The sequence below is a fragment of the Hylobates moloch genome, unplaced genomic scaffold (assembly GCF_009828535.3).
Source record: "Hylobates moloch isolate HMO894 unplaced genomic scaffold, HMol_V3 SCAFFOLD_10, whole genome shotgun sequence".
In the NCBI taxonomy this organism is placed as follows: Eukaryota; Metazoa; Chordata; class Mammalia; order Primates; family Hylobatidae; genus Hylobates; species Hylobates moloch.
This window is the reverse complement of record NW_026652285.1, coordinates 96,063,865-96,090,663: the sequence shown is the minus strand read 5'-3', so window position 1 is coordinate 96,090,663 and position 26,799 is coordinate 96,063,865. Positions and strand designations below refer to the sequence as shown.

Sequence of the window (26,799 nt, the reverse complement as noted above, 5' to 3'; positions counted from 1 at the left end):
CCAGAATCAAGTCTTCCATGATTTATCTTGGTTAATTCTAAAAGTGGAATGTTATTATGAATATTTAAATATAAGTATAATTTAACTCCACTAGATCGGGTAGGGTGCTAAAATAACATTTTCATCCCATTTGAAGGAGAATGTTAACATCAGGGTCACAGTAATTTTTTTCTTACAATCCATCCAGAATTGAAAATTATGCTAAATGTCTTTGGCATCATATATGGATAAGTTTGCATTTATTTGTACAAAACAGCAAATTATTTGTACACTAGCCCTGTAGAGAGAGCAGCCCAGGAGATCATACAAGTGCTTTCATCTTCATGTTGGCAGGATGGAAACCTCTACTTTGCAGCCTTTGTGGGGGCCTTGGCCTGGGTGCTAGCATTTGGCCAGCAGAACCTGGCACCTGATGATGTCATAATCAGCATGGCTCCTGAGCTTGGGACTCAGGTTGAGATGGTTTGGATGTTTGTCACCTCCAAATCCCATGTGGAAATGTGATTCCCAGTGTTGGAGGTGGGGCCTGGTGGGAGGTGATTGGATTGTGGGGGTGGGCCCTCATGAGTGGCTTGGCATCATCCCCTTGGTGATGACTGAGTTCTTGCTCTAGTAGTTCATGATCTGGTTGTTTAAAAGAGTGTGGCTCCTCCCCCTCCCTCCCTTGTTTCACTCTCACTATGTGACACGCTGGATCCCTGTCACCTTCAGCCTGGATTGTAAACTTCCTGAGGCCTCTCCAGAAGCAGATGCCAGCACTGTGAGCCTACAGAACTATGAGCCAATTAAACCTCTTTTCTTTATCAGTTACCCAGTCTCGGGGTTTTTTTTTTTTTTTTTTTTTTGAGATGGAGTCTCTCTCTGTCGCCCAGGCTGGAGTGCGGTGGCATGATCTTGGCTCATTGCAAGCTCCGCCTCCCAGGTTCATGCCATTCTCCTGCCTCGGCCTCCAGAGTAGCTGGAACTACAGGCGCTCGCCACCACGCCTGGCTAATTTTTTTTTGTATTTTTAGTAGTGATGGAGTTTCACTGAGTTAGCCAGGATAGTCTAGATCTCCTGACCTCGTGATCCACCCGCCTCAGCCTCCCAAAGTGCTGGGATTACAGGGGTGAGACACCGCGCACGGCATTGCTATAAAGAAGTCGCAGGTACTTACTTATAGCAATGGCAGGAACAGACCAACACAGGTGCCCTTCAAGACCTTGAGCTTGACAAAGGCCTTGATGGTCTTCATTTTATTGGGCTGTGTCTTTTGACCCTTCTTGTGTTTCCTGGCAAAGTGCATGATCCTTAAGAACTAAGGTTCTACCTGCTTAAAGGATATCTTTATGATCAGGGCCTACTGATGCCATTTCTGTGCCATTTTGGAACTGGTTATATGTGGTATAGTTCTTGGACTTGACCATGTCTGCCCTGCTGCCTGCAGTGCAAAAAGTGCCTGAGACTGGAAAATAAAGGTCTATATCTGGATTTTTATTTATTTATTTTTTTTGAGATGGGAGTTTCGAGCCCAGGCTGGAATGCAGTGGCGTGATCTCAGCTCACCACAACCTCCGCCTCCCAAGTTCAAGCGATCTCCTGCCTCAGCCTCCGGAGTAGCTGGGATTACAGGCATGCACCACCATGGTCGGCTAATTTTGTATTTTTAGTAGAGACGGGGTTTCTCTACGTTGGTCAGGCTGGTCTCAAACTCCTGACCTCAGGTGATCCACCCGCCTTGGCCTCCCAAAATGCTGGGATTACAGGCATGAGCCACCACGTCCGGTCGGATTTTGATTTTTTAAAGCAGTATTCTTTCTCTTCTTCTCCCTCTTCCAGAGTTTCTTAAATCTTTTTTTCCCTCTTGCATTATTTGCTTTTATTGTATCCTTAATTTTTTTCCACACTTGAAATTATACTTGCAGTTTTATCCAGGCTTCCCTGTATCCCTGATGGTTCCCTCCCACCTTCCTGTTAAATCCTTATAAAATTGGCTCTATTGTTATAACCCTGGAATGTCCTCTCATCACTTTTCAAGGTTGATTTGACTATTTCCTGGCCCTGTGTGAACATTTTGCTTTAATTTGTTCTCTGGAGTACATATTCAGGTTCTTATAGGAGATAGCCACAGTAGCACCCTTGCAAAGAGTACATAAAAAGTAAACTGTGGGTTCTTGCATGTCTGAAAAATGTCTGCTTTCTTACAGGGGATTAGTAGTTTGTATGGGCATGGAGTTCTAGGTTGACAAAATTTCCTGCTGAACTTTGAAGGTTTTTTTTAACTGTCTTCAGTCTGGCTTCCTCTGACACTGCTCTGGAAGGGAAGGAGGCTGCTCTTCTTTGCTTTTGCAAAGTTGGGGTGTACATTCAGGTTCCCTACTCTGCTTCTGTTGACATCCAAGGTGAAGGATTCCATTACTACACTGTAGGGTGGGAGTTCTGGTTCCCTAGTAGGCCTCCACGGAAACCTCCCTGGCTGGGTGGGGTAATGCCTTATTCTTGCTCTCACTGGGGACTCAACAGACACCACGGGGTGGAGGGGAGTGGTCTTGTCCCATTTCATCACTGGGAGGTGATGAAAATCCTTACTCTCTGGTAGGTCTCCTCCACACGATCCGAGTGGACATGGGAAAGGGGAGCCTCGTTACTGCCAGCGGCGGTGGAAGTCCAGGGTCTTCAATGAAACCACATTAATGGGGTCATTGTTACTGCCTGGTGGGGGATGATGCAATCCCCAGCTTCCTCCTTAGTTTTCTGTAGCACTGCTCTGGCGGGGGTGGGCTGGATGGGGTTCCTCATCACAGCCCAGAAACCTAGGCTTTCTCCTTGTCTTTTATGGATTTGGGTGAGGATGGGATGACAGGGTTTTCTGTGGTGTTTGGTGAGTATTTTCTTAAAAAATTTTTTGACTTATTAGCTGCCCTTTTTGGTCCTTTGGCTAGAAGAAAGCTGGCTTTTGTTTGAGCATTTTTGGGCCGGCATCAATTGGCATTTCCAGGTTGCTGACTTCTCTGGCTCCAACAATGTGATACATGAGGCAAGGAAAAACCCAGGGAACTCATCTCTGCTCACTCCTTGGGTCCTGAGGTCACTAGCTGTTCTGCTTCTCACTCTGCCTTTCAGAACCATCTTATGTTTGTCTTATATGTAATGTGTGGAATTTTTTGTTATTTCTAATGTAGATTTTCTTCTGCCATTACACATATTTTTAAACTTAAATTTTTTACTGTTATATCATTTACATGTAAAGTACACAGATTTTAAAGATACCACTTGATTAATTTTTAATGGTCATATACTCGTGTAATCACCATCCAGATCAAGACACAGGATATCTCCAGCATAGTATAAGGCTCTTCATGCCCCTTCCAGTCAATACCTATTAAAAAATAATCACTATTCTGATTTCTGTCACTGTAGCAATTTTGCCCATTCTTGAACTTCATATAAGTGGAATCTTGCAGTATATACTCGTGGGTCTGGCTTCTTCTGCTCTACATTGTGTTGGTAGAATTCATCTGTGTTGATGTATGTAATTGTAGTTCATTGTTTTTCATTGCTGCATAGTACAATTCCCATTTTTGGCTATTATGAATAAAGTTGTTATGAATATTCTTATAGATATCTTACAGTTAACAAAAGTGTTCCTTTCTGTTAGGTTTATACCCAGGATTGGAATTGCTTGTTCAAAATTTATAAATATGTTTAGCTTCAGTAGATGCTGACAGTTTTCCAAATTGTGTGCCAATTCGTACCTCATCAGCTATATATGACAGTTCCACTTGTTTCATATCCAACACTTTATATTGTTAGTCTTTTTTTAGCCATATTATTGGCCATTAATGTCATGTTTTCGTAGCTCATTGTGGTTTTAATCTGCATTTCCCTGATGACTGACTACTCATGTTAAGCACCTTTTCATATGCTTCTTGGCCATTTGGATATCTTCTTTTGTGAGGTACCTATTCAGGTCTTTTCCTGTTTTTCACTATGTTCTCTGTTCTTTTCTTGATTGGTAGGCATTCTTTATATTACTGAATGTGAGTACTTTGTCAGACAAAAGTATTACAAAAATCTTTCTTCAGTCTGCAGCTTGCCTTTTTACACTTAATAGTGCTTGTTTTTGGTTTTTTTTGTTTTTGTTTTTGTTTTTGTTTTTGAGATGGAGTCTTGCTTTGTTGCCCAGACCGGAATGCAATGGCTTCATCTAGGCTCACTGCCACCTCTGCCTCCCAAGTTCAAGTGATTCTTATGCTTCAACCTCCTGAGTAGCTGGGATTACAGGTGTGTGCCACCACGCCTGGATAATTCTTGTACTTTTAGTAGAGACAGGGTTTCACCATATTGTCCAGCCTGGTCTTGAACTCCTGACCTCAAATGATCTGCCTGCCTCAGCCTCCCAAAGTGCTGGGATTACAGATGTGAGCCACTGGGCCCAGCCACTTAATAGTGCTTTTTGATTAACAAGAGATCTTAAGTCTATTTATTGATCCTTTCCTTTCTTTACTTTTTGATGTGTTCTGTTTAAGAAATCTTTGCTTAACCAAAGGCCATGAATATACTTTTGTTTGTTTTATCCTAGAAGCTTTGTTTTACATTTTAATTTTAGTTCTGGGATGTGATCCATTTCATATGAATTTTTATGTATGATGTAAGTTATACATCAAGGTTAATTCCTTTTCTTCCCCCACGTGGTTGTCCAATTGACTTAACATTTATCAAGATCATTCTTTTCCCACTCACTTTCAATGGCATCTTTCTTGTAAATCAGGTATACGTTTGTGTTTCTGGACTCTGTTCTTTCCATTGCATTAATACCATGCTATCTTAATTACTGTACCTTTAAAGTAAGTCTTATTATTTAATAGTGGAATTCTTTCAATTTTGTTATTCAGATTGTTTGGACTATTCTAGGTCCTTTGCATGACCATATACATTTTATAATCAGCTTGTGAAATTCCACAATTTTGATGGAATTGCATTGCATCCCTAATTTGTAGAGAGTTGATATTAACAATATTGAGTCTTCTTATATTAATGAATATGACATATCTCTCCTTATATATCTTCAATTTTTTTTCAGCAGCGTTTTGTAGTTTTTAGTGCAGGGTCCTGAACATCTTTTGTTAGATTTATTTGTAGGTCTTTGATTTGTTTTCCCATACTATTGTAAATGGCATTGCTTTTTAAATGTCATTTTCTAGTTGTTACTAGCATATAGAAATACAGTAGATTTCTCTTGTATGTTGTCATTGTATCCAGCAGCCTTGCTAAATGTACTTAATTCTAATGATGTTTTTAGGTTATTTTTATTTTATATGTATACAGTCAGGTTTTCTGTGAATGACAATTTTACTTCCTAGTTTTTGGTCTTTATACTTTTTATTTCTTGCCTTATTTCACTGGGTAAGACCTCTGATATGATGAATAGGTTCATCTGAGTACAGATATAGTGGTCTTATACCTGAATTCAGAGGAAAGTGCTTAATATCTTACCATCTCATCAGTGTCAACCAGTATGTTGATAGCTGTTTTTCTTAGATGCCCTTGATCAGTTTGAGAAGTTTCTGTCCGTTTTTAGGTTGCTGAGAGTTTTTGTCATGAATGGATGTTGAATTTTACCAAATGCCTTTTCTGCATCTCTTGAGACGATTATAATTTTTCTTTTTTCCAGTTTTATATAGTGAATTACATTTATTTTTAAATGTTAAACCAGCCTTGCATTCCTGGGATAAACCCACTTGGTCATGTTATACTATTCTTTTTTGGATATTATTATATTCCATTTACTAATATTTTGTTTTATGTTTACATCTATATTCATAAGAGAGTTTGGTTACAATTTTTTTTTGTAAACTTGTCAGATTTTGATATCAACGTTACATTGGCCTTTTTAAAAAAAAAAAAAAATGCTGTTGTTACTTGTCTTGTTCCCTCTTCCTTGCAGCTTTTTGTTCTTGTTTTATAGAGGTGGTTTTTTTTTTTTTTTCTGTTCTATTTAAGGATGTCAGTTTCCTGAAGCATATTTCTTAATCTTTTTCAGAAATATATTCTTCTTCCAAGAGATGATGATGCTTTTCTCTCATTTTCAATGTTTTTTTGACAGATCTTTTATTTTTCATTTGCTTTCTTGAGTAAGGAGAGCTCTATCTAGATTTGCTGTTTTGCCACAGGGGGTTGAATGGGTTACCATGGGCACTGTTCTTTGTGCTTCCTAGTAATGGTCAGATCCCCTTCTCAGATCTGTGGCTGAAGAACTGGTTTATGTTCATTGTTCCCAGTTGAATTCCTAGTAACTAGCAGGCATTTGCACCACTAAGGTAGAACTTTATTGCCTTACAGAATAAGCTGAAATTTCTAGAGTGCATTCTGTTAGAATTATTCCTGTCTCTGCTTTCACTGAACTTTTTGTGTGTAATTATTATAACCAATGTAACTAATTTTAATTCAAGAGATTAGGTAGCTCTGCCTGTGTATTAGTCTCTCTCTGTCTTTATGTGTGTGTGTATGTGTGTGTGTGTGTGTGTGTGTGTGTGTGACCCATGAGTATAACCAGGACTGAAGGGTAAAATGACTGAAGGTAGAAGACAAATGAACCTGTTATTATAGAAGAGAGGTCATGAGGGCCAATATTTGGATATTTTCTTTTGCTTTACATGACATCGCCTTTATTTTTATTTATTTTTTTTGAGACGGAGTCTCGCTCTGTCTGCCAGGCTAGAGTGCAGTGGTGCCATCTGGGCTTACTGCAAGCTCCGTCTCCCGGGTTCACACCATTCTCCTGCCTCAGCCTCTCGAGTAGCTGGGACTACAGGTGCCCACCACCATGCCCGGCTAAATTTTTTTGTATTTTTAGCAGAGACGAGGTTTCACTGTGTTAGCCAGGATGGTCTCGATCTCCTGACCTTGTGATCTGCCCGCCTCAGCCTCCGAAAGTGCTGGGATTACAAGTGGACATCACCTTTATTTTAAGAGTCCAGGTGTCAGAATGGTCAAGATGTAGCATCAGAAGATGAGAAGGTCTTCACAACCACATGATGAGGACTCTAGAGTTTGTATTCTGGGTGATTGAAAGACGTGGCAGAACTAGGATTAAAAATAGGGAAATTGAGATTTTTCTAGGGAAATAAATGATTGCTTTGATTTGGGTTATATTAAGTATGAGGAACTTTCCAGGGGCAGGTGACATTTAGACCTGAATGAAGCTCATGACAGTGGAAACTAGTTATAGTTTGGGAATCGCAGAGTGTGGTGATAGTGGGAATGAAAGAAACTTCATGAATTTTTAATAGGAGGGTAGAGGGCAGGAGAGAGGGAAGAGTCTGTAAGATTTTGGGGACATCTCACATCCTAAATGCAAATATCTAGCCTTGTTGCTTCATGCACTCATCTCTCTGCTGATGTTCCCTTGGTCCAGGGCACCATCTTCTCCTACCTTAATGGCTGTAATTCCTCCTGACTGGGCTCTTTCTACCACTTTGACTCTTCCAGTCCAGTCTCTGTACAGTATCCAGGGTGAGCCTTCCAGAAGACCAATCTGAACATGTCAGTTGACTGCTTAAAATCCTTTAGCTGCTCTCCATGCTTCCTGATTAAAATCCATACACCTAATATGGCTTTAAGGCCTTTTGAGACCTCAACTCTGTCTGTTAGTATAAAAATAACACAAATTCAATAACCAAAATTTATTGAACTCTTTTGAACATTAGAACTTACTCCAAATAGTCTATATTTGTTGTCTTGTTAAATTTTCACATTTATTCTTTGAGTTTATCCTTATTAACAACCCTATGGAGAAGGTACTGTTAGATCCCCATTTTACAGATGAGAAAGTCACAGAGAGGTTTCCAGTTGCGCAAGATCACAGAGCTATCAAGTGTGGAATGAATAAATTTACATCATTATGTTATTTAATCCTCTCCATAATCCTGCGAGGTAAGTATTGTTATCACTGCCCCTTACAAATGAAGTGACTGAAGTCAGAGATGTTAGGCCGTTTGTGTGGTGGAGCTGCGACTAGAGCCAAGATCGATGTGATTGTGAGTTTATTTTGTCTTCCATGCTAGTCTGACCGCAGCCTCATTCATAGCACCCCTCACCTCTCACCTTAATCACTCGTGTAGATACCCTTGGTTAACTTCTGCTCATTCTTTAGGTTTTGGCTCAATTAGAGTCTGGCTGAGAACCCTTCAGCGAGCATCCCCTTTACCCTCCTGCCCCACTTGAAGGCACTTTGTTATCAGCACTGGCTGTTAGTGTTCTTTGATTGTTTTTCTCATAGTGTGTGGGCTTCGTGAAGTCAGGTACTGTGAGCCTCTTGCTCACAGTTAAACCTTGAGTGACTTGCATTGTTTGTGGCACATAATGGTACTCAGTTGCTGTATATTGCATAATTACATAAATGTTTAATTCAGTGATGCAGTTTGGTGTTGACTGGGTTTCGTTCTTAAAAGAGTATAATCAGTAGTCTGTTTATATATATATATATATATATTATTATTATTATTTTTTGATACGGAGTCTCGCTCTGTCACCCAGGCTGGAGTGCAGTGGCGCAATCTCGGCTCACTGCAAGCTCCGCCTCCCGGGTTCACGCCATTCTCCTGCCTCAGCCTCTCTGAGTAGCTGGGACTACAGGTGCCCGCCACCACGCCCGGCTAATTTTTTGTATTTTTAGTAGAGACGGGGTTTCACCGTGGTCTCGATCTCCTGACCTCGTGATCTGCCCGCCTCGGCCTCCCAAAGTGCTGGGATTACAAGCGTGAGCCACCGCGCCCGGCCGTCTGTTTATATTTTTAACTCCCAGGATTTATGTTTGTGATGGTTCCAGATAACTGATAATCCCCAAATCATGTGGCATTAGCAATCTGCTTTAAGAGTATAAATATTTATATTTCTGTTATTTTTCTTAGGCTAATGTTGTGCTTTATCTATGGTGTAAATACTGATAATCAGAAGAGAATGGCAATCCAGAACGTGCTGGTTTAACTGGTGAATGTAGCCTAGGCTGTCTCACTTGTGACTAGAATACAAAGTCTGTTATTCTTACAGTGATCATTGAAAGTTATTCCTATTCCACCTATAAGCTGGTTATTCTCTTTGCTACCACAGGATAAGTAGTTATAGCCTGGAATTGAGGAGAAAGAAATTTATAGTGTCCCGGTGGCCTACTTTTTAATATTTTCTCAGGCAAATTGGTCTGACCTTTCCTACCTTGGTCTGACTTCCTCATAGGAAAAGTTTCGCATTGCACAGGAAAGAACAATTTAGCAGGAATATAAGTTGCAAATTATTAGTTCAGTGGTGCTCAAGCATATTCAGGTGATGAAGTACCTAAAAGTCATGGTATTCTGTGGAATACTATGAAATATTTATATATTAAAGTTTAAACTACATTTTTTCCCCTAAATCAGATATTATTTTATATTACATTCCAGAATAGACAGGGAGTAGCAGGTAATAAAGGTTTAAGAAAAATTTGTGGTAAGAAAACTTATATTACCTTATTTTTTCATGCAAATTGGGAAAAGGCCATTTTTGGCACCTTTGTCTAGCTTCCAAACCTCCAGCATTTAAGGTAGTGTAGTTGGAGAACCATTAAATTAATTGAATATGGGGGAGAGAGGAGAAGCTGAAATGAAAGGTGATGATATCAAGGTTTCCAATTTGGGCCTCATAATACCCTTCGTAGACACTGGCGAGTCAGGAGGGAGAACTGGCATTGAGGTCGAGAAGGATGAATTTGGTTAAGTGTAAACTAATGATAGGCTGAGGAGAGAGATGCAGTAGACGGAAGAGAAGTACAGTGCCTGTCATCTAGCATGGTTCTCAATAATTATTGGCTGCCATTTGTCACCAGGAAGATAGTGTAGAGATTTGGAGATTATTGGCATGGATGAATAAGAATTGTTTTCAGGCTGAATATAGCGAAGTGAGTTTCAAGGTTTGAGCCTCGGGGAATAGAAGAGACAAAGTTAAGCATTGTAGAATGCTGTTGGGAAGTCAGTGGAAGTGGAAATCCAGAAAGGGTGATTTGGTTTAATGGTGGGTTGTGGATATCCTGTGAGGAGATACAGTCTCAGTAATGTGTTGCATTTATTCATTCATCTAAAGCAGAAATCTAGGAATTATCTTTGATACCTTCCATGTTATTTTATCTCCCTAATCTATTGATAAGGTGCTGTCAAGTTTACCTTCTTAATTAGGACACAAAGAGCACAGTGTAAAAGAATAAACTGAACTTTATCAAAATTAAAGTCTTTTGCTCTTCAAAACTTGTCATTAAGAAAATGAAAAGACAAACCACAGACTTCTAAAAAAACACATACATTTGACCAGTTCTTTCTATTTCCATTTCCATCTTCATGTAAAACATATATCAGCTGGGCATGTTGGCTCATGCCTGTAATTTTGGGAGGCTGAGGCGGGAAGATTGCATGAGCCTAAGAGTTTGAGACTAGCCTGGGCAAATAGGGAGACCCTGTCTTTACAAAGGAAAAAAAAAATAGCTGGGGGTGGTGGTGCATGGCTGTAGTCCCAGCTACTTGGGAGGCTAAAGGGGAAGGATTGCTTGAGGCTGCAGTAAGCTGTGATCATGCCATTGCACTCCCTTCTGGGCTACAGAGTGAGACCCTGTCTCAAAAGATAAAAAATAAAACATATTATATGTACATATGAGACCCTCATAACTCAATAAGGCAATCCAATAAAAATGGACAAAAGATTTGAAAAGAATATTAAAGAAGATATGCAAATGGAAAATAAGTGCAAGAAAAAATGCTCAGCGTCATTTTAGTCATTAGGAAAATGCAAATTAAAACTACAGTGAGAAAGCTCCTACACCCCCAATAGAATGGCTAAAATTACAAAGTCTGGGCTGGGCACAGGGCTTACACTTAGGTGGGAGGATTGCTCAAGGATACAGGACTTTGAGACCCCACCTTTAAATTAAAAAAAATTTTTTTTCAGATGTTGACTAGGATGTATGTATGTAGAAGAAGAGGACCTGTGGACCATTTTTTTTTTCCCCTTGAGACTGGGTCCTACTCTGTTGCCCAGAGTGGAGTGGAGTGGCACAACTGTGGCTCGCTGCAGCCTTGAACTCCTGGGCTCGAGCAATCCTCTTAAGTAGCTGTGCACACTGCCACACCTGGCTAATTTTTAAATTTTTGGTGGAGACTGGGTCTTGGCTATGCTCCCCAGGCTGGTATTGAACTCCTGGCCTCAAGCGATCCTCTCTCTTGGCCTCTCAGAGTGTTGAGTTTACAGGTGTCAGACTGCACTGGGCCAGACCTTTATGCATTGCTGGTAGGCTCCGAGGTGAGCCCTGGAGTTCAAAACCAGCTTCTGAGGTCATTTTCTTGAACTGCCCTCTCTTGCCATCTCCTCAGTGCCCTGGGGCTCCCTTTATTTAACCCTGCTCTGCTGTGTACTTCCCATGATTGTGTATGTAGTCTGGGCTTCGCAGTGAGAGGACAGAGTAGAAAAGAAAGTAATAGGGGTTTGCCCTATCCTCTTAAGGCCACACTTCCTCTGGTTGTAGGGAAAGGTTCCTTCCCTCACTCAATGCTTCAGGTACCTGTAGGCTGCTGCCTCTTTTCCACTCCTTGAGCCTGAACTAGACAGCTTCTCTTGGAAGTTATTCATGCTGATGTCCACATCCAGTATTTGGGCTGCCTTGAGTCTATGCTGAGTGATAATGGAGGAACAAACTCAAACACACCGCTGGTTTGGTGGTACTTTTAATTAGAATCTTCTATCCTATTTCATCTGCTACTCTACTTTCTAGGTTCCTCAAATTGCTGCTCCATGAATTCTGCCCTGGTTTTATAGAGGTATTTTCTCACTGTGGAGAGACAGGGTGGAGTGTGCCTGTTACTGGGAGCCAGAACTTCTAGATTTCTTTTTATTTATTTTGCTGTGCATTCACTGGTCCTTTTAAATGTGTGAATGTGTATCTGTTGTTAGTTCTGGAAAGTTCTCTGGTATTTTTAGACCAAGAATGAAGTTAAGGTAGAAATCTTAAGAGATAGCTAGAGTATTAAAAACAGCTGTTGGCTGTGTCTCATCCTCTTCTCTTCCAGAGTATTGATGTGTCTTAATGTTTTACTTTCTGTGTTTATCTTATGTAGCTTTTGTTTTCTATTTTCTATTTTTCTTTTTGAACTCTACTTTGTATCATTTCTTTAAGTTCATGAATTCTCTCCCTGGTTGTATCTTTCCTACTCTTAAGTCATCCGTTCAGTTATTCATTCTTATTTTGAGAAATATTTTGTTCTTTTTCAGTTTTGCTTGGTCATGTCATAGTTTCTTACTCTTTACTCATTTTAAATCTTTTTAAAATTTATTTAAGCTTATTAAATATTCCATATTCTGTCTCCCATAATTCTAATACCTGAAGTCTGAAGGTCTGACTCTGCCATCTTTTATTTCTGAGGTTCTTATTAATGGGCCTTGTTTCCCCAGGGTTTTCTGATTTTTGCCAGTGAGCTCATATTTCTTGGAGCTTTCTGTGAGAAAAATTTTGAAGCCGAGTTTGAAGTGGATTTTTCCAGAGAAGGTTTACGTATTCTTTTGTTAGTGTCCTGAAGCCACTCTTAGTTTGGGACCACTTCAGTTGAAATTCTGGGGTTGAGGGTTTTTTTGTTTGTTTGTTTGTTGTCAGAGAGTCTCACTCTGTTGCCCAGGGTGGAGTGCAGTGGCAGTATCCTGGCTCACTGCAGCCTTGAACTCCTGGGCTCAAGCTAACATCCTGCCTCAGCCTCCCGAGTAGCCAAGACTACAGGCGTGTACCACCATGCCCTGCTGATTTTTTTATTTTTATTTTTTCCTGTTGGAGCTGGGGTCTTGCTCTGTTAACCAGGGTAGTCTCATATTCCTGGGCTCAGCCTACCCAAGTGCTGGAATTACAGATGTGAGCCACCATGCCTGGCCTGTTAAGATTTTTTTGACCACTCAGTAGCAGTCCTTTCTGAGGGCCTGCTTGTGTTCGAACTGGTGGAAAAATTTCCCTTTCTTTCTCAGTGCTGAGTTTTGAGGCTAGTGGTTTTTATGACAGTTCCTGAGATGTGTATGTGTGTGGATGGGTTTCTTTCTTCATCACCTTGGTCATCCCACTTTAAATGGTGGGAGAGGGATGTCTGTTACACTTTTCTCCTTAGGCTAAATGTTCGTTTTGTCTTGAATTCCTTGAGCCCCTTAGATTGGGAGAATGGAGCATGCATTGGACTATATAAGTATCTTCAAGGGGAAAGTGAGTTTTTGTGTTTTGGTAACCCTGTTAGATTCTTGTCTTCACTTAGTTCTGTGTCTGAATCTTTGTTCTTTTCTTTTCTGTTTTTCTTTTTTTTTTTTTTGAGTCAGAGTCTCACTCTATCACCCAGGCTGGTGTGCAGTGGCATAATTTCGGCTCACTGCCACCTCCACCTCCTGGGTTCAAGTGATTCTCTGGCCTCAGCCTCCCAAGTAGCTGGGATTACAGGCACATGCTACTATGCCCGGCTAATTTTTTGTATTTTTAGTAGAGATGGGGCTTCACTGTGTTGGCCAGGCTGGTCTTGAACTCCTGATCTCAAGTGATCCACCCGCCTTGGCCTTCCAAAGTGCTAGGATTACAGGTGTGAGCCACCACACCTGACCGAATCTTTGTTATTTTATTGCAAGCTCATCAGTGTATTTATTTGAGAAGATGGAAAAAAACCATTATTTATAGTTTTCAGTGGAGGATCTGAAGGGTACTTAGGAATTTGCAAGTGGCATGCAGCTATGGTCCCAGCACCTAGGGAGGCTCAAGTAGGAGGATTGCTTGAGGCTGGCAGTTCAAGGGTGCAGTGTGCTATGATCATGCCTGTGAATAGTCACTGCACTCCAGCCCAGGCAATATGGCAACACCCTGTCTCTTAAAAAAAAAAAAAAAAAAAAAGGAACTTGCAGCTGCAGTGTTTCCAAGTTTCAATCAGGGTGATTCTGCTAGCATTCTCCAGCCTCTGCATGAACATTCATACCTCTGTACTTTGCTCAGCATGTGTCCCCTGTTTAAAATCCCCCCACTCGTCTCCACCTAGCCAAACTCAGTTCATTCTGCAATGTGAACAATCAAGTTTCACCTCTTCATGGTGCTTCTCTTGAATGCTGTAGCTCACTGGTTCCCAAATGTTTGGAATGTTTTAAAGTACAGACTTAAAAACAAATTTTGTGGAGTTACGTCAAAATGATCATCTCCTGTCACCAGTATTTTTGAAAAGAAATTACATTTTCATATCTGAAGGGCAGGAGGAACATGATGTCCAATTAAGGATAGTTTTTATAATTGAATTAAATATCTTTATATGGAAAGCTCACTGTATTGTCTCCGTTTTTCTCATTTTGCTACTGATTAGAAAAAGCCTCATTGCATCCTATCCGCTGATAATCAGGACCACAACCTTAGCTCAGAATGATGTCTTCAATTTGCAAACCCACAGCATTTTGTTTCATCAATTCATGGCAGCCAGTCATTTATTTCTATTGATTTCAAACAGCCAATGTTTGACTGTTTACATTTTATGTTTTGTCTCCTTGACTTGGTTGTAAGCTCCTTAGGAGCCATTATCTGTGTGTATTTAGATTACTCATAAATATGTGTTGAATGAGTTAAATTTAGATACCTCGGATGATGGTTGAAACCTAGCAATATTTATAGAGCACACATTTGAGTATATCACATTTCTTAACGTTGTTTACTTCTGGAGGAAAAAGAAGTTTTAATGTGAATCATGAGTCACTCATCTCTCTCCTCCTCAGGGAATTTCAATCAGTTAACAAATTCACCAAGCGCTTGTTTACCAGGCCTTTTGTTAGGGGTCTGGGAATACAGAGGTGAAGTGAAACAAAGTTCCCAGTGTAGTAGGTAATATGTACATATAAGTAGAAAGCATAGAATACCACCTGGGAAGCCTTATAATAGGGCTTTGAAACCAGTTTTGTGACGGTGTGGAGAAAGCAACTGAGCTTTGTAAGGGGGTGAGAGAAGCCTCCAGAGAGGAGGAGGCATTTGTTCATTCACTTTCCATTCATTCAGCAATCTCTCTTAAGTGCCTACTACTTGCCAAGCACTGTTCTAGATGCATCTTGAATAGATAGGACATTGTTAGGAGATGGAACACATTTTAGGTGGGGAAATTATGATAAAGAGCATGCCCTTTGAAGTAAGAACAGACCTGGGCTTGAGTTCATACACTGCCACTTACTAGATATTTGTCTTTGGGCAAGCAATTCAATTTCTAGAAGATTCTTACTTTTGTAAAGTGCTGTAGATCCTCCCTCCCTCACAGTATGTCATGTGGGTAAAGTGAGGTACTGTATATAAAATTAAGCTTAGCACAGTGCCCAGCCCCTCTGAAATAGTGCAATAAGTGACAAATTAATATACAAGGCATGTAAGTGATTGCGGCCTGATGATAAGATTAACATGACTAAAATGTGGGGGGCATGTGGGTTGGTAGGGGGTGGTGGGCAGATGAAGCTGATGGGTCTGGTCTCACTGAGGCTAAATTGCAAATAGTCTTGCATTGCATGTTGTGCTAGTGACTATTTTTTAACTCCTGAATGCATTTGGAAGCCTTTGAGGTTTACATTGTGTTTTTGTCTTTCTTTTTTAAACTATGCAGTGGCATGCTGAGCTGTAGCATAGTAGTTAGGGACATGGACTCTGGAGCCAAATCTGCCTGGGTTCTAGTCCCAGCTGTCTTACTTCCTAAATGTTTGACTTTAACTGATCTGTTCCTTAGTTTCTTCATTGGTAAACTGGATGATAATCATACCTATCTTAAATGTTTATCTTGTTTTGTTTGTACAATGCTCTTTGAATCCCTTTTTTTTTTAAACATATAATTCTGTACATATAGTGGGCCAGTGAGCCAGGAGCCACCATGCCCAGACCATTCTTTATTCTTATTCTTTATTCTTGTTCTTTATTATTATTATTCTTATTATTTTTAAGACGGCATCTCACTCTGTCACCCAGACTGGAGTGCAGTGGCGCGATCTCGGCTCACTGCAACCCCTGCCTCTCAGGTTCAAGCAGTTCTCCTGCCTCAACCTCTTGAGTAGCTGGGATTACAGGTGCCCACCACCACACCCGGCTAATTTTTGTATTTTTAGTAGAGACAGGGTTTCACTATGTTGGCCAGGCTGGTCTTGAACTCCTGACCTCAAGTGATCCATCTGCCTTGGCCTCTCAAAGTGCTGGGATATTATTTTACCTTCTGGGATACATGTGCAGGATGTGCAGGTTTGTTATATAGGTAAATGTGTGCCATGGTGGTTTGCTGCACCTGTCAATCCATCACCTAGGTATTAAGCCCCACATGCATTAGCTGTTTACCCTGATGCTCTCCCTCTGTTTTTGTATTCTTATAAATATTCTTGGGTTTCCTCAGGGGAGTAATCTGAGGCAGTCATAGGCTCACTTCATTCTTTTCCATCTTTCAAGGCATTGCTGCACTTCGTTGCCTAATGTTCTGAAAACCATTGTTTCTTATGTTTTGTCTATGTTACCTTGAAATAACGTGTTCCTTCCGAGTCTTGCTTTTTAAGGTTTGTTAAGTGGGATTGGAGTTGTGCTCAGTCTAAGGCTAGACTAGGCAACCTAGAATTGTATTCCTCATTTTTAAGATAATACTCTATTGTGTACTCTATCCAATGCACCATGAACATGAGTTTTCCACTTCAGCTGGGGGGAATAGGCATTATTTCTAACCCTGTGTGAGTACCAGCCGCTGCTACCTGTAATCTTTTTTTGCTGGTTCTTTGTGCAGGCTTAAGTTATTTCCTCACATACACATGCTAATCAGTACTTAGCTATATACTTGAGGGGGTTCTTGCAGACATCTGGAGTTCTTTCTCTGTGCAGCTCTCTTCACTCCAGCACTCTGTGCTGCAAACTCAACTGCCTTGGTTTCCCTGGACGCTTAGCTCTGTCTCTCGGCTCCATGTGTTTGCTGGGCTTTGCTTAGGTCCCCCCTCCTTGCACCATAGTCTGGAAACTCTCAAAGTGGTGAGCTGGGGCATCAGAGGGCTCAGCTTACTTGTTTACTTCTCTCAGGGATCACTGTGCCTTGTTGTCTGTTCTCCAGTCTCTTGAAAAACATTGTTCGAGAGAAGGATGGATGGATCAATGGAATTTTGGTTGTTTCAGATGGAAGGGTAAATGTGGTCCATGTTACTCCATCTCTGCTGGACGTGAGATTCCAGTAAATTTGTTATACACTTATTTAAATTTTTGATAGCCTGCTACTGCCTGTATAAGATGGTATCTGATTTATTACAATTTTATTTATTATTATTAAAGTGTATATTTCAAGGTCTTCTAAAGAGTCTCACGATTTCTAGGTTGTCTGCCATCTTGGCACATTGAGAAGAACTACTGTTCTTTTATAATAGTTCCAAAATCCAACTGATCAGAATCACTTAGGAAAATAGGTTCATAGATCAATAGATTATCAAAATCACTTTTCAGAAAATAGATACCTGGGCTTTATTTCCTACGTAGTGAATCAGTCTCCAGTGGTAGAACTTGCGAACCTGATTTAAAAAACTTCTAGGTGATTTGAGACTCTGAGTCAGTATAGTGTGCGTTATGTTGTTAAGAGCACGAGTTCCATGGTGACTGTGATCTATGATGACAACTCCCTAAGGTCCAAATGGAGCAGTGGCAGAGGGAGAGGCAAGTTCTTGTCAGAAAAGGGAACTTGGGACCATGAAGGAGAGAGGAGCTCAGTGCTTCTGGGAGACATGGGGAAGGCACCACTCTGTAATTCTGGATCTTCCTGAAGTCAGGTTGTGAGCTCTCTGGATGGCTCAAAGGACTACTCAAGGAGTGTTGAGAACCTGAGCTCACTGTTCTGAAGGCCTTTTCAGTTGCCCTTAGGTGCTAACACAACAGCCAGACACTATGGTTTTTGAAGGGTGTGTGGAGGAGAAAAACAATTGGGCCTATAATAAGGTTCATTTAAAAAAAATTAGTGGAATAGGGGTTACATGGGTGTATGCAGTTGCCCAAGTTCCTTGAACTAGACACTTACAATGAGTGCATTTTAGTGTATGTATATTAGAATACATATAATTGTGAGGATACAATTATATGTTGGAGGTATAAAATTGATTTTAAAAATTCAAGAATATAGACTCTAGAGCCACATTCTCTGAGTTCAAATTCCAGCTCTATCTCTTACAAGCCGTGTGAACTTGGACAAGCTTCTGAACTTGTATTTCAGTTTCCTCATCTGTAAAATGAGAATGATGGTAGTAGTAGTTCTTTCATAGAGTTGTTGGGAAGGTTAAGTGAAATAATAGATGAAAAGTGCTTAGAAAAATATCCGACACATATTTAAGTGTTTAGTACATGTTAACAAGGTTTAGAAGTGACTTGGTCTTCTGCAGAATATCTACTCTTCTTAGATGGGGTAATGGTAATAACCTTCCTCTCACAGGCTTGGCGGCAGGATTAAATAAGAAAGAACATAAAAGCAAGTCATCAATGAAGCAAGGGGTTCTTGTTGCATATTTCTCCATAAATAGCTTCATGAATCCCTTGACATTTTTATGTAAAAAAATTCCATTTAAGCACATTTTTCTGGGGAGATGGTGAAGCTTTTCATGACCTCCTCAGAGAGGTCTGTGGCCCACCATTCCCCCAGCCACTCTGAACAGGTGTGAGTAATTTTTGGACAGGCAACATGTTGTGGTGGAAAAGGCACGGGTTTTGGAATCTTAAAACCAGGGTTCAGTTGGAGTTCTACCACTTCCTGGCCTCAGTTTCTCTTACTGTAAAACAAGGAAAATACCACCATCTTATTACCTGACAAGGTTTTGACAATCAGCTTCAGAAACATATGAGTTCTAAGGTAACCATAAAATATTTTACAGACGTCCACTTTATTACTGACCGAGGGGCATAAGTTGCACATCCATGGACGCTTGAATTTTTTTTTTTTTTTCCCAAAATGGAGTTTCACTCTTGTTGCCCAGGCTGGAGTGCAATGGCGCAGTCTTGGTTCACCGCAACCTCTGCCTTCCAGGTTCAAGCGATTCTCCTGATTCAGCCTCCCAAGTAGCTGGGATTACAGCCGTGTGCCACCATGCTTGGCTAATTTTTGTATTTTTAGTAGAGACGGGGTTTCACCATGTTGGCCAGGCTGGTCTTGAGCTCCTGACCTCAGGTGATCTGCCTGCCTCGGCCTCCCAAAGTGCTGGAATTACAGGTGTGAGCCACCACTCCCAGCCTCTTTTGATTTTTATACATTGCATTTATTCAGTATTTTTTTTTCCTCTGTAGAGGAGAGACTTTTTCTTCTTCAGTTTTGGTAAAATGAGAATTTCTTTCTGACTGCACAATCAATCCCTTGTTCTTAAAATCCCTTTATTTATTGCCTAGACTAATGTTTCTATTTGGATAGTTCACTATTTTCTGGATTGCTTTTAGTAACGGTATTTGAAAGCTTAATGGTTTTGAGTCTTTGAAATACACAGTAATATGTTGATTACTTATAAAGCCTGTTATTGGTAAGGTGAAGCCATTTTATTTTTATATGATACGTGATAATACCCTTTACATTAGCTTAACATCTTTTAGTTTACAAAGCACTTTCTCATTTTTCTCTTATTTGATCCCTGAAACAACTTTTGAGATGAGCAGGGCAGGTATATATCTTGACAGGAGGAAGCTGAAAGGTTAAATGGCTTGTCCATTTAACAAGTAAGGGATCTACCTGGGATTTGAACCCAAGCCTCCTGATGTTTAGTTTGGGGTTCTTTCCATAGAACCACGTGTCATTCCTGGGAGAGAAGGTCAGAGAAATTGGTATTTAATGAATGATTTTAAAAAATATTTTTGCAGGAACTAGAATCTTATAGAAAAGTTGGCAATACAGTATAAAGAACTTAAAATACACACACACACACACACACACACACACACACACACACACACACACAGTTTAAAGCACAGTATTGACCTGATGCCTCATCACCCTTGACTATTCCAGTGTGCTTCTCCTACAAACAAGGTTATTCTCCCCTCTAACACAATGCAAACATCAAAATCAGCAAGTTAATGGCAATTTGTTACTACGTCTAATCCTAAGACTGCATTCAGGTTTCACTAGTGGTCCCAATAACATCCTTTACAGCAAAAGAATCACACATTGCATTTAGTTGTCATTTCTCTTTAGTTTCCTTTAGTCTGGAAGAGATATTCAACCTTTCCTTGATTTTCATGACGTTGACACTTTTGAAGATTAAGGCCAGATATTTTCTAAAAGGTCCTTCCATTTGGTTTTGTCTGATGTTTCTTCAGGTGTAGCGTCTCCGACAGGAATATTGCAGCAGTGATGCTGTGCCCTGCTCTTTGCGGTCCAGCAGTTTCTTCCATTACTGATGGTGATCACTTTGACTTGACTAGGTTTTTGCCAAACTTCTACATTGAAAGTTACTCTCTTCTCCCTTGTATTCAGTATTTTGTGGGGGAGGTACTATGAAACTGTGTAAATATACCATTTCTCATTAAACTTTTCAGTTTATTCCCTTATTTAGATGCATATGAACTCATGGCTTCTTGTTTTATTTGATGGGTCCAAATCTGTTAATATCCTTACTGATTTGGATGCTCAGATTGCCCCAGATTTGGCCAGTGGAAGCCCTTTCAGGCTTGCTCCCATGTCCCTTCAACGTATCCCCATCATTCTTTGAGCACTTCTTTGCTTCCTGGCACAAAAAATGTTCCAAGTTCATCTAGCATGTTCCCTGTCTTAGTGCTAGAATCAGCTATTTCTCCAAGGAGCCCTGGTTCCTTTTAGAGGAGAATTGTATTTAGAAACCAAGGCCTGGGAGTTAGTTGTGCTCATTGCTGTTGGGGTGTTGCTGCTCCCAGGCCCTCCCAGTAGCCAGAGCTGGGAAATACGTGTGCATGTGAAAAGTCAGGTTACATTTACGCTTTATTTTTCTATCAAGTTATATATATATAAAAACCTTGAGCACATACTAATATCTTCAGTTCAAATCCAACTTTGTAGAAGTCATGTTGGTTTTCTGTTAACTTCAACTGTAAGAAACCAGCCTTCCCCATGTCTTCCAAGTAGCCTTGGGTTCAGATTAGGCACACGGCCCCTTCACCCCCACCCTGTGTGCATGCTCGCCTCCTCCTTCACCTTGCTTTCTTGGCATCACAAGGCCTTGCTGGTGGTTCTCCACACCTCCTGCCCCACTGCCCTGCTTGGGCTCTGACTCCCCCTCACTCTGGGCAGCCGCCTCCTACCCGACATGGACGATCTCCTCATGCCTGCTTGGGCACTGGCCTCCATTCTCGGGGGCCCTAATGCTTAGACACGCTCCTCACCCTCTGCAGCTCTGACACCCTGTTTTGGGATACCCTCACATGGGTACCCCCTCATTCTGCCTGTGCTTCAACACCCCAGGCCCAGCTGTGCTGTGCGTGAATACCCTTCCACCCCACTCAGGTTCTGACTTCCCACACCAGGTTGTTCCCTGAGTAGATGTCTTCCTCATCCAGTTGGATTGTGCATCTTATGCCAGGCCATCCCTCAGCATGGACATTACCCCTTCATAGGGACACCTTCCTTGCCCCGCACAGGCTCTGACATCTCACACTGGGCTGTCACCAGCGTGAACATCTACCTCACTCTGCCTACCTAACAGGTTTAGGACTAAACTGTTCAGAAAGGGAAGGGGAGGTTTTTACATTTTTTTAAGGTCAAAAATGTTTATTGATAATGAGATAAATACCACCTTCGCAAATGCCCTTAATGGGTAAAGCCTAGATTTTAAACTGCAGCTCAGCATATGAGGCAACTTATTAACACTGTGTGTTGTACTGCACGTTGCTGAGGGGTGTTCAGGCTTTGTCTCTCTGCTTGGAATGCAGCTAACCCTCCTCCAGTTACCTTGCTTGCACTTAGAGGCTCAAGAATCTTCCCGTAGGGATATATGGAAGGTAAACGTCTTTAACTCTTTTCGTAGCAATATCTGTGTATCTTCATTAATCTGATCCTGAGAACATTATTAGAAATGAAGAGTTAAGTGTAGTCTTGAAATGACTTGTTTGTGTAATTACACAACTAAGTTAATTTTCTAACAAGTCTCAACAATGACTGCATTCTCCTATGGAGGTGTTAACTTGTTATGGGCTAGAAAGCAGTCTTTGATACAATGTTTTCAGCCTGGAAAAAAAGGCTTTAATTTCAGAGTCCAGTGAAACAAATGGAGACTTGTTGGAAATTTTAACACTACCTTTTTGCTTGTTTGTCTAGCTTAAAGGAATCAATGTTTATTAGGTGATGTTTGCTAGTTTGTTCTGAAGTGTATACAGTTTCTTTTGGCCATGTTGTCAAGTTTAAGACAGTTCAATTGGTATGAATTTTTAAACAGTACACCTCAGCCCCTTCAGTATATAAGTTTGTAACTAAGGAAACACTGCGCTGAAGCTGGTTTGAAGTTTTGAAGGCCGTGAAATGAGTAAGGGGTCCTAATAACTGTTTTGTTTCAGGTCTATAGCTGTAAATTACCCTTAAAAGGACTAGGGCCTACCATTGTGGCATGGTTACCATATGCAGCACAGATTGATTTTATGAGGAGTTAATGTTACATTTTTCTCCTAATCTCATATATCATAATTGAGGAAAAGTAGATCCTAATTAAAAGCTGATGATCCAGCAGAGTGATCAATAGCATGATGCCTTGAAAAAAAAAAAAAGTCATTAAGCTTTGCTGCTGCCTAAATATTGTCAAAGCCTTCGTTTATTTCATGGCTTCAAGCTGAGTGTACTTAATCATTTTGAGAACATGGTCCTGGCTGGGTGTGGTGGCTCATGCCTGTAATCCCAGAACTTTGGGAGGCTGAGACGGGCAGATAACTTGAGGTCAAGAGTTCAGGACCAGCTTGGGCAACATGGTGAAACCCCATCTCTCCTAAAATTACAAAAATCCCAGACATGGTGGCAGGTGCCTGTAATCCCAGCTACTCGGGAGGCTGAGGCAGGATAATCACTTGAACCCGGGAGGCGGAGGTTGCAGTGAGCTGAGATCATGCCACTGCACTCCAACCTGGGCAACAGAGTGAGACTATCTCAAAAAAAAAAAAGAAAAGAAAAGAAAAAAAAAGAACATGATCCTGAGCACTGAGCATGACCCTTCCGGTGAATCACTGAGAACTGTGTTCAGCAGAGAGATCTTGAATAGAAATGCTCTATTGGCTTACTCTCAGCCTTCATTCTCCCAGAAGCAAAAACTGAGCAGACCTCCCTTCTTTCAAAAACGTTTTAGCTGTTTGTATTTGTCATTTTTTCAGTATTTAAGAGCCGAGGCTGTTGTCAGCAGGTGTGACTTATTGAGAACTTTTACTCCAAAGGAAAACATCTTTACAGAGTAATAGGTGTAACCAGTGTGTATTCTGTAAATTACCTCTCGTCAGAGAAAGAGAAGTGATTAGTGGGAGCTGGAAACGTGTCAGATGTTGGAGGAAAACTCATTCATGAAACATTTATTGAGCCAGGTGTCAGACTAGGGTTATGAGAAGACACAGTTGGTACCCTCAAGGAGTTGCCAGTCTAGTGGGGAAGAATGTATTATATTTTATCTGAGACACACCAGTGGTTCTCAACCTTGGCTGTACTTTGGAATAAGTTTAGGAGTTAAAAAGTATCAGTGCCTGGAGATTCTGATTTAATTGGTCTGCAGTATAGACTGGGCATCAGGATTTTTAAAAGCCCCCAGGTAGTTGTAATTGTACCAGGGTTGAATATGGTGAGAGCCTGGAGAGTGGGAAGCACAGAGTGCCTTGGGAGCATAGAGGTGGGGCACTTAACCCAGTCTAGGCTGTGTGTGTGTGAGAGAGAGAGAGAGAGAGTGTGTGTGTGTGTGTGTGTGCGCGCGCGCGCGCGCTCGCAGGTCAGGCAGGAGATGGGAGGGTTGTTGAACAATAATACTTCCTAGAGAAGAGGAAGTGCCTGAGTTTGTCAAGTGAAAAAGCCTGGAAAGACTGTTCTTGGCAAAAAAACGATTGAATAATGTAGAATAGTAAAGTGGTTATTGTCTTTGGAGTTAGTTCCATGCCGATTCTGCTGCTTGGTCATTTTGTCTTTGGCCGATTTATTCTCTGTGAGCTTCAGTGTCCTCATCTCTAAACCGGGAGTAGTATTACCCGTGGGGTTGTTGAAGACTAACTGAGGTAATGCATGTGAAGTACTTAGGATCATGGCTGGCACATAGGAAGCAGTAAGTGGTGTTAGCTGTATGGAGATGGTATAATTGTCCTAGAATTAGGGCATGCATGCATGGTTTGCTTAGAGAGCTACAAGTAGATCTATATGGCTGGATTGTAGGGTGCAAGACTGAAGAAGATGGGGGGTGGGAGGCAAAAAAAAATGCTTGGCAGGTGGGCAGGGTTAGGAGTCTGTAGGAGAATGAGGCAATTAATAATGGGATATCATGGCAGAACCAGGACATTTCCATAGTAATATCTTAAGATGTATCATGAAGTGTTCTGGGAAAACTTGGGTCCATATTGGAAAATTGGCTCTGAATGTGGCATTCTCAGCATCATTACATGTACCAAATTAGCAGTGAGTGTTAATAGGACAGAAATAGGATTTTCAGTTCCTTTAGCCAAGAAGTTAAAAATATTAAACATCCTGAAGAGTAATGGAGGGATAAGCAATCTCAAGGTGGTCGCAGAGAGCCTCTGGAAATTGTTATAATCTTAATTGTTTACAGGCTTAATGAAAATACCAACTAAGGGGGTTGCTTGGCTATTTGCATTTAGAGGAGGCACTTTTTTTTTTTTTTGATTTGCAGAGAAGTAGAGAATGCTTCTATCTGCGTTGGCTTCCCTGGCCCTTAAAATAACTGATGTATATTTGTTGATATGTTACATAACTTGTCACAACATTACTCACCACTTCTTCCATAAGGCAACATGGAAATGATCATGGATAAGCATGACCATTACTTATAATTATAGACCAATTTGTTCTTAGCATTTTAGCTCTTTTTTTGTTTTTGAGACTGTCATAATCCTTGGCTCCATGTAATGGAATAGAACTCTGCCAGCTGTTTGAACTAAGTAAGAATATTAGGTGGCCTTATTATGACTCATTAGAGTGAGGCAGTAACTACGGATAGTGGTAGAAGAAGAGGAATAACCTTCCTTGTTTCCACAAATGCCTTTTTTCTTTGAAATTTATCTTTTATTGCAAAAGCACTATTGAAATAATGGATTATTGTGGTATCCCCTATGTTTATGATGTATATTCTAAATTATTTGGAAGAATTCTACTTAACTGGTAGTTCTTAAAGTATGGTCATGGGTCCAGCAGCATCAGGATGACTTGGAGACTTGTTAGAAATACTAATTCTTGGGTCCCACCTGAGACACTCTGGGGATGGGAACTGAAATCTTTTAGTTAAGCCCTCCAGGTGACAATAGTACTTGCTAAAGTTTGAGAATCATGGAACCGGATGATCACACCCATCATTTATTGAAATCTTTTAGACCTCAGGAAGGCAACTCTATTCTTTATGCCTTCTACCCAGTATTTAGGTGGCACTGACTATGTGCCAGTCACTGCCCAGGCACCAGGGAAACACTCCTTGACATGATAGACAAGATCTCTGCTCTCCAGCAGCTTACATTTAGAGAAAGGAGACTGACTGTAAACCAAGATTATGACAGGTATGATGTGGAGAATTACAGTTAGGTGATAGAGTGTGTGTTGGGGAAGGTCTTTCTGAGGAGGCCAAATATAAGCTGAGTTTTCAATGCCAAGAAGGGCCACCTGTGTGAAGATCAATATAAAGGACTGTAAGATGGGACTTCTCTTTGGTGTGTTTGAGGAGCAGAAAGAAGGTCATTGTGGCTGGAGTTCAGTGGGCAAGGGGAGAGAGGTATAAAATGAAGTTGGACAGGTAGGCAGAGGCCAGATCATGTAGGACTTTGTAGGCATTGCTAAGGACTGCCACCCTCTTTTTCTGTTGTTGCTGTTTTTTTGTTTAAATTGTGGTAAATTTCACATAAGACTTCCCATCTTAACCACGTTCAAGTGTACAGTTCAAAGGTATTATGTATATTCATATTGTGGGGCAACCATTATCAATGTCCAGCTCCAGGACTACAACTTTGACTTGACTTTGAGTGGTGTGGGGAACTTTTAGGAGATTTGAGCAAAGAAGTGACATAACCTGAACTTCAGAATAAAAGGATTACTGTCTGTTAATGTTGTGATCTGACTCTATAGAGGGGCAAGGAAGAAAGCAGGGAGACCTGTCAGGAGGGTGCTGCAGTAATCGAGGTGATATGATAGTGATCTATCAAGGATGGTTGTATTTGGGGGTGTTGAGAAATGTTGAGATTCTGGATATACTTTGATGGTAGAATCAGTAGAATTTTCTGATTGGTTGACTATGGCATATGAAACAGGGGAGTCGAGGATGACATTAAGTTTTGTTAGTCTCAGCAACTAGTAGAGTTCAGGAAATGCAGGTTTGAGGGAGAAAAATATGATATGTTAAATTAGAAATGCTTCTTAGATGCCCAAATGGGATTTCTTTTTTTTTTGAAACAAGGTTTTGCTATGTTGCTCAGGCTGGCCTCAAACTCCTGGCCTCAAACAATCCTCCTGCGTTGGCCTCTCCAGTAGCTGGGCATCCCCCACCATGCCTGGCCCAGTGGGGATGTTGAGTAGGCAGCTGGATAAGGGAGTCTGGAGTCAGGGAAGAAGTAGTCAGGTTGGAGATGTGACTGGGGCTTGTATGCATGGTAATGAAAGCCC

The 26,799-nt window shown here is 40.9% G+C and overlaps 1 protein-coding gene across 8 annotated transcripts in view; it reads left to right on the top strand.

Annotated features, from left to right (window-relative positions):
* Positions 1-26,799, top strand: part of DENND1A (DENN domain containing 1A) — a 551,140-nt gene that overhangs the window by 14,889 nt on the left and 509,452 nt on the right. The window contains exon 1 of one of the 8 annotated variants that reach the window (XM_058445766.1): positions 411-760. The exons of the other annotated variants lie outside the window; for them this stretch is intronic. Coding sequence (XP_058301749.1) covers positions 750-760 — 11 coding nt within the window. The 5' untranslated portion in view covers positions 411-749. Of the gene's footprint in view, positions 1-410; positions 761-26,799 lie in introns of those variants that run through there. 8 annotated transcript variants of the gene reach the window in all.